Here is a 12,769-nt window from a genome sequence, read left to right on the forward strand (position 1 = left end):
TATAAAAGACACCTGGGAGCCAGAAATCTTTCTGATTGAGAGGGGGTCAAATACTTATTTCCCTCATTAAAATGCAAATCAATTTATAACATTTCTGACATGCGTTTTTCTGGATTTTTTTGTTGTTATTCTGTCTCTCACTGTTCAAATAAACCTACCATTTAAAATTATAGACTGATAATTTCTTTGTCAGTGGGCAAACGTACAAAATCAGCAGGGGATCAAATACTTTTTTCCCTCACTGTACCTATTTGAAGGTTTGTGTTGAATTATAATAGGGTTTTTAGGGCGGCGCTAAATTTATCTTCACAATTAAACTGTGGGTGTCACAGTTTTTAAGAGTCATGATGGCTTGCGGTGATTACGCGAAAATTTTACAATTGATTGAATTAACTATTGATGAACTCATGAGTAATTAACTTTACACTCACCATTGATCATTTCTTGTTTTTAATCTGCGAGAGAAGCGGTACACCTGGTGGAAAGAGGCTGTACAGCACAGAATGAGTTGAATAACTTCGTGACATGTCATACTTTAACGTACATCGTCAGCGGGGTCAGTTTTTTCAACTTTTCTCCAAAACTTTTGGTCCGTTACCATGTCAATCAACGCTGAATCGAAACTTAGTTCACACCCCGGATTTTGATGCCAACACAGTCGCTACAGTCCCATTAGTTTTCATTGCAGCCACGTTTGAATGCCACTGTTGCCCACATATGTACGGAACGGAGTTGGCTACCGTTAGCTTGTTGGTCATCTAGCTATCATAGCTAGCTAGGTGACTAGCTAGCATTCTAGGTTATATAATATAATATGCCATTTAGCAGACGCTTTTATCTAAAGCGACTTACAGTCATGCGTGCATCCTTTTTTATTTTGTGTATGGGTGGTCCCGGGGATCGAACCCACTACCTTGGCGTTACAAGCGCCGTGCTCTACCAGCTGAGCTACAGAGGACCATAGCTTTTTTCCTCAGCAATTGACGACTCACTTTCAAGCTGATTCTACCTTTCAAGTCTGCTGGGCTTGATAGCTAGTTAGCTCACCAGGCTTCCAAAGTTCATTTCACAATCTAATTAGCATAATACAAAAATCCCCATAAAAAAATCTGTCAGTTTAAGGTAAGTATCTGTTTTTTTTGCATTGGATGCGTCTCAATGCACCGCATTGACGTATGTAACAGTTCCGCATCTGCGGAGAAAGGTGAGCTAGAGCAGTGTTTGTCAGACCATGAGACAACACGAAAATCGGTCTTCTCACAAAATTGTCTGTAGTGTCTGATTTGGCCTACAAACTATTATGGAAAGATGACTCTCACAAACACGATGGTGTTCTCCGTTTTGCTCTACAAATCCACAAGTGTCAGAAGACTCATCTGAAGGTACAGCCGATCTGCCAACTTCTGTCTGTAGCTTCCGGACCGTTTGGGCTAAACACTAATTTGACCCCTCTGTGCAAAGGTGAGATTGTTTTGTTTCGCTTTAGGACGACCACAGGCCTCACAAGACTTGTCTGAAGGTCCCCCGGTACCAGTTTAAAAAATGAATGGAAGTTGATATGGAGACTGTTTAATGCCAAAAATATGGGGTTAAATACGTATTAAACATAAAATAATAATAAATAAAAATGTCTGATCTTTCTTAAATCTCTCAGACATAGGAGAGACACTTCAGAACAAACTTCCTTTTGATATTTTTGGGGAGACATTCTGTTCCATGTAATGAATCTGTTATTCAATGCGTTTTTATGGGCTAATAGGAGTGAGGCCCAAAATAATTTTTTATCAAATATTTGTATTTATTTATATTTTATATACTTAAAGCGGTCTTAAAATTCTAAATCAAATAGCTAAATGATCCTTGGTATGACCTTCTTAAAACAATTCCATGCAGCTTAGTAGAAACCCCCCTCCCTCGGCTAAGACAGGGCTTAGACTGATGGGTTAATAGACATTGTAACCTATCAAAAGAGGGGTTTTATGAAAAGATTAATGATTGTAATGTTTCTGATTTTTTTTAATGGACGGGCTGGAAAGGGTTAAATGTTAACTACAAGGTAGCCTATGCTTACCTGGCAGAATTATATCATGATTATTTGCATCAATCCAGTGGGTATTTGTTTTGCAAACTCTACCATCACTTGCACTACGAAAACACTGCTAAATACATTTTTTCCCAGTGTCTCCTGATGTGGTTTAAGCATTTGTCATTAGGTATTAGAGCTAAAGACGAACTGGCCAGTGATTTTATATTTTGTCCCTAGCTAACCAGCCTAAAGAGAGAGGGGTGCTGTGAAGGAAAATTTAGTGGCTAGCTATATTTTACTAGCTAGTCATATCCCCTAGATAGATGGAAACATGGCTAGATCTCATTAGTTGTCTGTTTATCTGTGATATGATTCATATAAAATATTAAGCCTTCTGGCTGTTGATTGCAAGAATGAATGTAACATTATAGCCTAAACCTTATGATAATAGCTTATAAATAATGACTTTGTGGTGGTCAGCTTGGTAACTAAATGATCCTGGTCTAGCTGGCTAATTGTTTTTCTATTAAAAACTTGTTATTTTTGAGAGCGAAAACCTGAAAAAACTGGGAAACGGAAACCTGGAAAAACAAAACGGAGAAAACAGAATTTGGGGAGAAAAAAACGGAATCAGGCAAAACATTCAACAGATTTTATAGGGCCCTACTTAACTGGATCATAACGGCTAATCCTCCAAGTGATCTCTTTCACTTCCTGGACCCTGTGATAATGTGGGCTCAGCACTGTTTGCTGACAACTGAAGCAAGCTTAAAAAGTTAATAGGGAATGAGTGAGATTTTCCAAATCCTGACGGGTGCTGCTTTTCTCCTCGGAGCCGCAGTGATGCCTGCCACCTCTGCAGCCTGGACGTTTCTAACTCAGGAAACGGGAGCTCTGCCAGGAGTGCTCATTGTTTCTGGGAATCTGTCCCTGTTTTCAGCCTTGGTGCTGGGGCTGGTGAGGTTAGCTTTCCCCCAAGTCTGGGTCAGGGCCCTTGTTTAAGGAAAATAAAAGGGGGGGAAATGACATGATATGGATGCATCTGTTCTCTAGCCTGTTTAATTTTTTTATCCTTCATGGGCTAGCCTATTTATTCATTTGGGTTATAAAAATGGAACATAAAAATTGTTAGCATTGGTACATAGTTACCAATGCTAACCTAAATAGATATAATGGCTTGCTGAAGCTCCTATTCGGCCTTCTGCATGTGTTTGACCGGCTTGTTTACTGTCATTACTTCTCAGCCACAGGAAATGAACTTCTAAAGAACTAGCCTAATCCATACATTGGCCAGCAAATATCAATGACAGTTCCTCCGTCAATTGGTTCCCCATGAGAAGACTCAAACTGCTGGAACGTGCCTCATTATTGATGTGATGGAGCTGAAATGAACAGCATAGAATCTGCTTCTTTTTTTTCTTCTAAGGTCAATCATTGTGATTAATGGTCTTAGCCCTTCCAATCAAGCAAGCAATGCTTTTCTAGAAAAGTTCCCTATTTCAATATATCAATACCCTACTTTACCCCCTACCCCACTTATGGACACTAATCCCTGCAAGGCACTACAGGCAGCCAGCCAGTCAGCATCCCAGTCAACAGACTGAGCCGAGCATGACTCAGGTTTTATGATCATGACAGTGGTCTGTTTTTGAACTGTAAAGGACACAATTACAATTGGATAAGATCTGAAAAGGAGGGCGAGTTTGAACTGGCAAAGCCTTTAATCTTTGAGCTACTGCTGTCTGTGCTGAAGAAAGCTGGTGTAGTTTCATCAGGATTATGATGTTTACGAGCATCAGTCTCGGGAGACGCTTCAGTAGACCTCTTTTTTTTTTCCTGCTCCCAAGACCCCTTGCAAAGTACCGGCAGTGTACTGTACAGGCTCACATGTTCTTGTTTGAATCTGCTGTCTGCTGATGTTATCGTCACTCGGTGATGCTGCTCGTATCTGATTATGATGATGATTATGACGCTCTCCCCTCTTTTGCCCTGCAGGTTTCCCAATAAAGCAAACAGGTAAGAAACCTCCTAATTTCATACAACCAAGCGGTCAGCTGTTTTGTACGCGTGTTTCTGACGTTTCTACCCAACACAGAAGTAATGTTGTAGGCCTAACCACCAACAGAACACACAGGCCAGATGAAGGAAATGAAGCGGTCTTTAGGAGAAGCCTGCCTGCTACACACACACACAGTGGTCCTCCTCACTCAGAGTTCAGCGTCAGACAGGGGAGGGGGACAAAGGGGTCCCTCTTCTAGCACGGCCCATCTCTGCCTAGTCCGGAGAGAAAACAGAGGCCTTTCACAGCCACATGTATGCAGAGCAGGGCCCGGGGTCTGGCCTTACGACATTCCTCTGACGAGGGCCCATTCACTCACTCCTCCAACTCATACAGACCCACTCAGCAGCACTGCCACTCCAGTCCAGATCATCTGTCAATATATAGTTGTTATCATGATTCATAAGATGTCCTCTTCACCTCGTCGTTGATGGGGTGGCCATTGCGTGAACAATTGAGTTTCTTTGTTTTGGACTTGTAGATATTCTCATCAGTATTGCAGTTATTGGTGGCACTCCACGACATTTAAATTGTATGTTATGTTTCCTATAGAAAATGGACGGTTGTCAGTGTTGTAGGCCTAGTAGCTGCTCACAAATAGCAGCTTGTATTCTTCGATGGCACAGTGGCTGTGCTCCTCAATTCTCATCAGGTTAACTCTTATGGTTTAGGTTTTTCCGATGTTTCGTTGTTTTTACAAAGCTCTCTCTTTTCAGAAGCAGTAGCATTTTCAGTAAAGACCACCCCCCTGACAAGAAACCCAAAAGTGATAAACCGGCAGTCTCCGCTTCACATGAGTTTGACCCTACAGGTAAACTTTCTGACACACGCACACATACACACACACAGATGAATGGTTTGCAGTTGGCGTGATGGGCTGGTGTGAATCGATGGTGTATGCTATGCACTATGCTTCATGTTCACTGTGTGCAAAGTATATGCACTGTTTTTTCCCCCTCTGATCTGCACCTGAATTTCTGAATCTTTAAGGCCACCATGTCTTTATTAGGTCTTGCGGAGTCTCGCTCTATTTGATTAATAGCAGATCTTTGTTGTGCACAATCACATCCTCTTCAGTGTTATTGTACACAAATAAATGCATTATTAATTTAACACGCTCAAAGCTGTTTGGTGGCCTTAATGCCCAGTGAAGAAACAGCAGCCTACTTTTTAGTTCATTCACACTATTGAAAAATGGGCGTATAAGAGAAAAGGCACAGATTATAATAATAATAAATATAAAATTATGTTTGGGTATGATGACTCGTCACTAGCTCTCTTTATTCTCATCAAATTTAAAGATAGAATCCTCATGCCCTCCAGTTTATCTCAGAGTGACACAACGAACATGGACAAGACGTGTTCGGCAAGAGGTTACGCAAGACAAGTCTCGGAGTGATTGTCTGTATCACTTCAGTTCACTTTCTTCTGGTGTTTAGGCCCACACTCTAGTCTCATTCCGTCAGCCTAAAGCACAGTTACGTAGAGAAGCAGCAAGCGATGTCTTCCAATCTTTAGTGGAGTAATATTATCAAATAATTATTCCGGTTGAAAGATGAGAGATTGGATGAGGTTTCATTCAGATAGACTTTTCTTTACCCCTGTTGCATGTCCACGTTTCTTACTCTCTATTTCACCTTTTGGCTTGCCTTTTTGTGTTGCATGATTCCTATTTCCTAACAATCATATCCCCAACTAGTTTTCAAGCACCATCATCTTTCTTTAACATGATCATGATTTCTAAATGGAGTTGCTGTTTTTTGTGGTTCAAGTCAATTGTCTCAGTGCTCGTCTCAAGACATGATCTTTCACTGGCATGTTAATGGTTAACAATAACAACAGAGTGTACTTTAGATTGGACTTGGGTTTGGATGGAATACTACAATTTTAACACTCTATTGTCACAGACTGACCTCACAGTTGAAGTCGGAAGTTTACATACACCTTAGCCAAATACATTTAAACTCAGTTTTTCACAATTCCTGACATTCAATCCTAGTAAATATTCCCTGTTTTAGGTCAGTTAGGATCACCACTTTATTTTGAGAATGTGAAATGTCAGAACAATAGTAGAGAGAGTGATTTATTTCAGCTTTTATTTCTTTCATCACATTCCCAGTGGGTCAGAAGTTTACATACACTCCATTAGTATTTTGTAGCATTGCCTTTAAATTGTTTAACTTGGGTCAAACATTTCGGGTAGCCTTCCACAAGCTTCCCACAATAAGTTGGGTGAATTTTGGCCCATTCCTCCTGACAGAGCTGGTGTAACTGAGTCAGGTTTGTAGGCCTCCTTGCTCGCACACGCTTTTTCAGTTCTGCCCACAAATGTTCTATAGGATTGAGGTCTGGACTTTGTGATGGCCACTCCAATACCTTGACTTTGTTGTCCTTAAGCCATTGTGCCACAACTCTGGAAGTATGCTTGGGGTCATTGTCCATTTGGAAGACCCATTTGCGACCAAGCTTTAACTTCCTGACTGATGTCTTGAGATGTTGCTTCAATATATCCACATAATCTTCCTTCCTCATGATGCCATCTATTTTGTGAAGTGCCATCTATCCTGCAGCAAAGCACCCCCACAGCATGATGCTGCCACCCCCGTGCTTCACGGTTGGGATGGTGTTCTTCGGCTTGCAAGCCACCCCATTTTTCCTCCAAACATAACGATAGTCATTATGGTCAAACAGTTCTATTTTTGTTTCATCAGACCAGAGGACATTTCTCCAAAAAGTACAATCTTTGTCCCCATGTGCAGTTGCAAACCGTAGATTGATTTGCACTTTTCACACCAAAGTACATTAATCTCTAGGAGACAGAACGCGTCTCCTTCCTGAGCGGTATGACGGCTGCATGGTCCCATGGTGTTTATACTTGCGTACTATTGTTTGTACAGATGAACGTGGTACCTTCAGGCGTTTGGAAATTGCTCCCAAGGATGAACCAGGCGTGTGGAGGTCTACAGTTATTTTTCTTGGCTGATTTCTTTTGATTTTCTCTATGATGTCAAGCAAAGGGGCACTGAGTTTGAAGGTAGGCCTTGAAATACATCCACAGGTACACCTCCAATTGACTCAAATTATATAAATTAGCCTATCGGAAACTTCTAAAGCCATGACATCATTTTCTGGAATTTTACAAGCTGTTTAAAGGCATAGTCAACTTAGTGTATGTAAACTTCTGACCCACTGGAATTGTGATACAGTGAATTATAAGTGAAATAATCTGTCTGTAAACAATTGTTGGAGAAATTAGTTGTCATGCACAAAGTAGATGTCCTAACCGACTTTTAACAAACTAGAGTTTGTTAAAAAGAAATGTGTGGAGTGGTTGAAAAACGAGTTTTAATGACTCCAACGTAAGTGTATGTAAACTTCTGACTTCAACTGTATATTTTTCGTAGTGCAAAATAATTTTGCAAAGTGAAAAAACAATACTGTACATTTAACATTTTTCTTCAATGTGCTATAAGGAGGTGATTATTTAACTAGAGTTGAGTAAACTGAGCAATACATAAATAGTCGGCTCTTTGTAACACACATTGTAGAATATATATATATTTTTTAATCACGCTGCCAGATTGAGTTTTGCACTTTTTACAATTATTTTGCACTACGAAAAGTAGCCTATAAAGATACCCTGGCAAGCTCTATACAGTGTCTTGCAAAAGTATTCGTACCCCTTGGATTTCTTCACATTTTATTGTTAAAAAGTGGGATAAAAATGTATTTAATAACAAACAAACAAAGGAATTAAATAACTAAAATATAGTCATTGCATATGTATTCAGCTCTTTGTAACACAATAAAATGTGAAGAAATCCATGGGGGTATGAATACTTTTGCAAGGCACCGTATGTCTCTGATCACAAGTTGGAATGAGTCTAGATGGGCATTTCCAGAGTAACGGAATTATGCTTTGACTCTTTAAAATGTATGCCAAACAAAAAGCATTGATTTCAAAGTTTAACAAACCATACAACTCTATGCACAAGGACTACTTTGAACAATTTACACAGAACATTTCACAAAAACACATTTACTGGAAGAACTGTGCAGATGCCAAGTTTGTTAAAAGAATTACGGTAAAAACTCCCTCCGTTTTTTTGTTTTCCAAAAGTTTTGTTCAATATCTGCTCCAATTAAGATTCAAGATGTCTGCAGAAAGAATGGCGTGTCAGCCATGACATGACACCTTGAATTTGAAAAAACAAACATTATTATGGTTATTGAACTACAGTAGGTGAAGTGGATTTACATCCAGTAACGGAATTACGGTTACAGAATTTCATAATCGGCCCCTGATCTGTACTGTACAGTGATGCATAATTATGGATATGAATATAATTCTCTTCATGGTGATGTACAGTGCATTCATAAAGTATTCAGACCCCTTCACTTTTTCCACATTTTGTTACATTACAGCCTTATTCTAAAATTGATTAAATTGCTTTTTTCCCTCACCAATCTACACACAATACCCCATAATGACAAAGCAAATACAGGTTCTTAAATCTTTGTAAATGTATAAAAAAATAAAAACTGGAATATCACATTTACATAAGTATTCAGACCCTTTACTGAGTACTTTGTTGAATAACCTTTGGCAGCGATTACAGCTTCAAGTCTTCTTGGGTATGACGCTACAAGCTTAGCACACCTGTATTTGGGGAGTTTCTCCCATTCTTCTCTGCAGATCCTCTCAAGCTCTGTTTTTTATTTTTAATACATTTGCAAACATTTCTAAAAACCTGTTTTCACTTTGTCATTATGGGGTATTGTGTGTAGATTGTTGAAGGGAAAAAACAATTTAATCCATTATAGAATAAGGCTGTAACGTAATAAAATGTGGAAAAGGTCAAGGGGTCTGAATACTTTCCAAATGCACTATATAGGTGTAGTCAAACAATATGCCTTCTTCATTCATACTCAGACAGCTACACTCCTGTCATTCCATCCCATTGTTTATTAACTAATGTTTTATTAGATTTCTCTGTCCCCATGTTTTCTCATAATTGTATTTCTTTTTATTTGTCTCTTTTTGCGCTGGTTGTTGTTCTGTTGGATGTTGTGTTGCTCTGCCTCCCCCCTGCCCGCCTGCATTCTGGTGGGCCAGATGTTCTGGTGCAGAAGAGTGACTTTCTTCTAGCGGAGGGGAAGCCCGAGTCCTGTGGTAAGCTGCTCTTGGTTGGTGTCGCTAGGCTAGCTAGCTGCCTGCTGGCTGTAACTGCTGGTGCTGTTTCTCTCTCTCTCTCTATCACTCACTCGCTCAACCCATATGCTCCTTCCGACCCACAACCCTTCCCCAGCCTGGAGCTCAAATCTCGCCTGGCCCAGCCTCTCTTTTGTTTTGCTCCCCCCCTCCCATCCGTGTAAGCTACACCCCCGACCAAACGTCCCACCCAAACAACTCCGAGCACAGCCCCCCTATATGGGTGTATACACACACTGCATTGGATGCGATGCCTTTGTCACAACAATAGTAAAGCAAGTTTTAAAGGCCAGCTAGGATGTTTTGATGTAAAGCGCTCAGGTTTGTGGAGGTCATGTTGTTGTTTTATGGAGGAAAGTCTTATGTATATCAGGACAAAGATAGCATGATAATATGCCAGCAGAGATGCATGCAGTTAGTCCGTCGTGGCCAAACAGTATGAGTGTGAGCTTCTAGACTGGAGAGACTATCCTACCAGAGTTGGGTCATGTTCAATTATCTGCCAGATTAGATTTTACCGATGTCTCTCGCTCCTTGGATGAAATTCAATCTCCTCTGTGCAGAATCTATTGACAACGACCTCAATAACAAATGGAGATTTTAATTTAAAAAATTGTAAACAGCACTGAATAGACTAGGAATGTGTTCATTGACCATCAGTAGAAGCCCTCATAGTAATGCCTAGTTTAGCCTATACCTTCCACTTCAATCGAACGTCCACTCCCTTCCGCACAGGGTTCCAGAGATTTGGGAGTCCGTGCGGATGGGAGCGGACTTCAATATTGTATACTTTTGTTTGAGCGGACCTCACGGACGGCACAAAAGTGGAAGGTGTAGGACTAACTAAGACTTAAATCTCATGAAATCATGTATGACAGTGAATCAGCAGTTTGGGTGTGGTGTCTGAATGTCATGGGCATGGCTCTCCCCTACACGACCCAGGCAGCACTCAGCAGTTCCACAGCCTGCCTGTTGGAAGAGCTCAAGGAGTGCACAGTACTAGTTTTCACTCACTGACCCTGTCCAGCCCAGTCAATTACTAACTCTTTGCTCTCCAAACACCTGTCTGCCCTTATCTCCCAGTACAAGAGGTCTTGGTGTGTGTGTGCGTCAAGCGTGCACGTGTTTATGTGTCCGTGCTTGCGTGTGCGTGCCCTTCTGTTTCAATTATTTTTGTGTGGTTTTGATTGCAGTGCCTTGACCTCTCAACACACTCTACATACACTGTTCTACTAACTCTCCACCCGCTAACTGGTGTGTGTACATTAGCCTACAGATTTCAATAACTCTTGCACTTATTTGACCATAACATTTATAGTGACCAATGAGTGCAGTAGTAGTCTTAATTTGAATCCTTCACCTTCACCCTCGGTTCACAGTGTTGTTCTTTAGGCCTGCTACCTCTCCTTCACAGGACACCACTGGGTGTCTGTGTTCACCTACAAACTGGTGTCGTGACGTGACTTTCATTAATCTGATGACTGATTTATCGAATCAACTAACTATTAATTCATAACCTCTTATCATATCATTCTGAACGGTCGTAACCTTCTTGTATCTGCAAAAACCCCAGCTTTACTTATGATTCAGCACTACACAAATTGGCTTAATTATTTATTTACTAGCTAACTAAATAATAACACAGAATAACATACACACTTAATACATGAGAAAAAGGTCCCTAGCGGACTAACAACAACTTGACTGCTTGGTTACCAAAAGAGGGAGTGGTAGAGAGAGAGAAACACTTATCGTACATTTGGAAACTACGCTCACAGTAATAATTTACTTTGCACAACAACCACCGCCCGTTTGGAGTAAGAAATCATGAATGTATTTACGTGTGGATGTCTTTGTTCGTCGTCTATCTCTGTCGGACCAAGCCTTCTTGGGAAGGGTTTGGTTGGGTCTCCTGTGGGTGTAAGACTCTGATTGTCCACCAGAGGTCACAATGTCCTTCTTAGTTGTTTGGTCTGTAGTGGAGTGTTTCTTCAGAACAGTTACTCACCTGTACCAGTGATTGTCTGAGAGGGGAGCTTTCTTCTTCCCACCTCGTGTGGTTAGTCAGAGTTTGAGCCACTTTACACGCACAGCTGCAGTCTGGCAATGTTCAGGTCTAGTCTGGGAGTTGGTCTTCTTCACCTTGTGTTGAGGTTCAACGTTCCAACCATTTTCAGACGTGTAGCGACCGCCTCGCGTCTTTCTGTTCTGATATGTTAATTCTTAACATATCCTTTTATACACTGGTTAAAAGGATGTTCCGTGATGCTAACACGCTCCCTGAGCTCCCTCAGGCGTGGCTACTTACTGTGCACAGCTTTATATGAAAAACAATATCACATTCCTATCTTAACAAAGATACTTTAATCATTTTTCATATTATATACACAACGTATTGGATAAAAACTTGACAGATGAAGGCGATATACTTTCCAAGTTACAGTATTTTCTTGAAATCATTCTTAATGACGTCACAAAATAATAAACAATATGACATGATTATTCTTTAGATCCCCACTGACCATTCCCCACATTCTTAAATATTGTTCCAGTATTCACTTTTTGGACGGTCGATTTTTGGGCGGCAAAAGTCTCTGGGTACAAAGGACATTCCTTTAGCCAATACTGGAGTGTAAAGAGAGAGAGGACTCTCCTATGACACGGTGTGAGGTGTCAAAAAAACCCACATCAGTTCCCTCTTCTGTGGGTGGGAGAGGCCTGGTTACTGTCAACCATTGGCAAGCTGATCTGAGCCATTGGATCCTCACACAGGACAGTCATGACACTGGCCTGCGTTGAACTGAATCTGAGGCCCTGTTTGTGACATCATTGTTCTCTCTCTGTCCTGCGAAGGGCTTGTCCAGCGATGTGTGATCATTCAGAAAGATGAGAATGGCTTTGGGCTGACTGTGAGCGGAGACAACCCAGTGTTTGTGCAGCTCGTCAAGGAAGGTAAGGTTCGACCCACAATGGAAATAGCCGTTGTCTTTGCCTTCACTACTTTTCATTCTCAGTAGTCTCCGGGCCAAACTTCAGCATCAGACCATCAGCCAAATACTCGTAAAAAGTCAGGAACTAACCAGGAAGTTAGTTTGAGGCTCTGGTGTACTACCATATCATGTGTGAGAGATGGGAATTCTAGCAGGCCCTGAATCCAAGGCAGCTCTTGCCTTGTCCCTTTATAGAGGCTGATGTGTGTTGTCAGCAGTTAGAGCTGATGCATAGAGAGCTGCACACATTAGGGACTAGTCTGAATGTAGAGCAGTGTGAAGAGAGAGAAGAGAAAAGGGAAGAGTTCGGGGTCTCAATTTGTGTGTACTCTTATGGATGTGCTTGGTCATGTTTCTCCCAGTTTAAGTTATTGTCTATGCTGTGGATACAAGTGGTGTAGACTACTTCTCAGTATCCCTTACACAGCCCAAAGGTGCTAACATACAGTAATGCATTTATATACTTACTTTATTGAGACAAG

At 41.0% G+C, this 12,769-nt stretch overlaps 1 protein-coding gene across 4 annotated transcripts in view; it reads left to right on the forward strand.

Annotated features, from left to right (window-relative positions):
* LOC311101905 (rho guanine nucleotide exchange factor 12-like) overlaps positions 1-12,769 on the forward strand; it is an 86,653-nt gene that overhangs the window by 38,900 nt on the left and 34,984 nt on the right. For 2 of the 4 annotated variants that reach the window (XM_084143143.1, XM_084143144.1), the window contains 4 exons: positions 4,022-4,042; positions 4,802-4,896; positions 9,202-9,258; positions 12,151-12,249. In XM_084143143.1, the coding sequence (XP_083999269.1) occupies positions 4,022-4,042; positions 4,802-4,896; positions 9,202-9,258; positions 12,151-12,249 (272 nt within the window). The remainder of the gene's footprint in view (positions 1-4,021; positions 4,043-4,801; positions 4,897-9,201; positions 9,259-12,150; positions 12,250-12,769) is intronic. The other 2 variants (XM_084143145.1, XM_084143146.1) reach the window with 2 other exon arrangements.

Source organism: Coregonus lavaretus, assembly GCF_964263955.1.
Source record: "Coregonus lavaretus genome assembly, chromosome: 26".
Lineage (NCBI taxonomy): Eukaryota > Metazoa > Chordata > Actinopteri > Salmoniformes > Salmonidae > Coregonus > Coregonus lavaretus.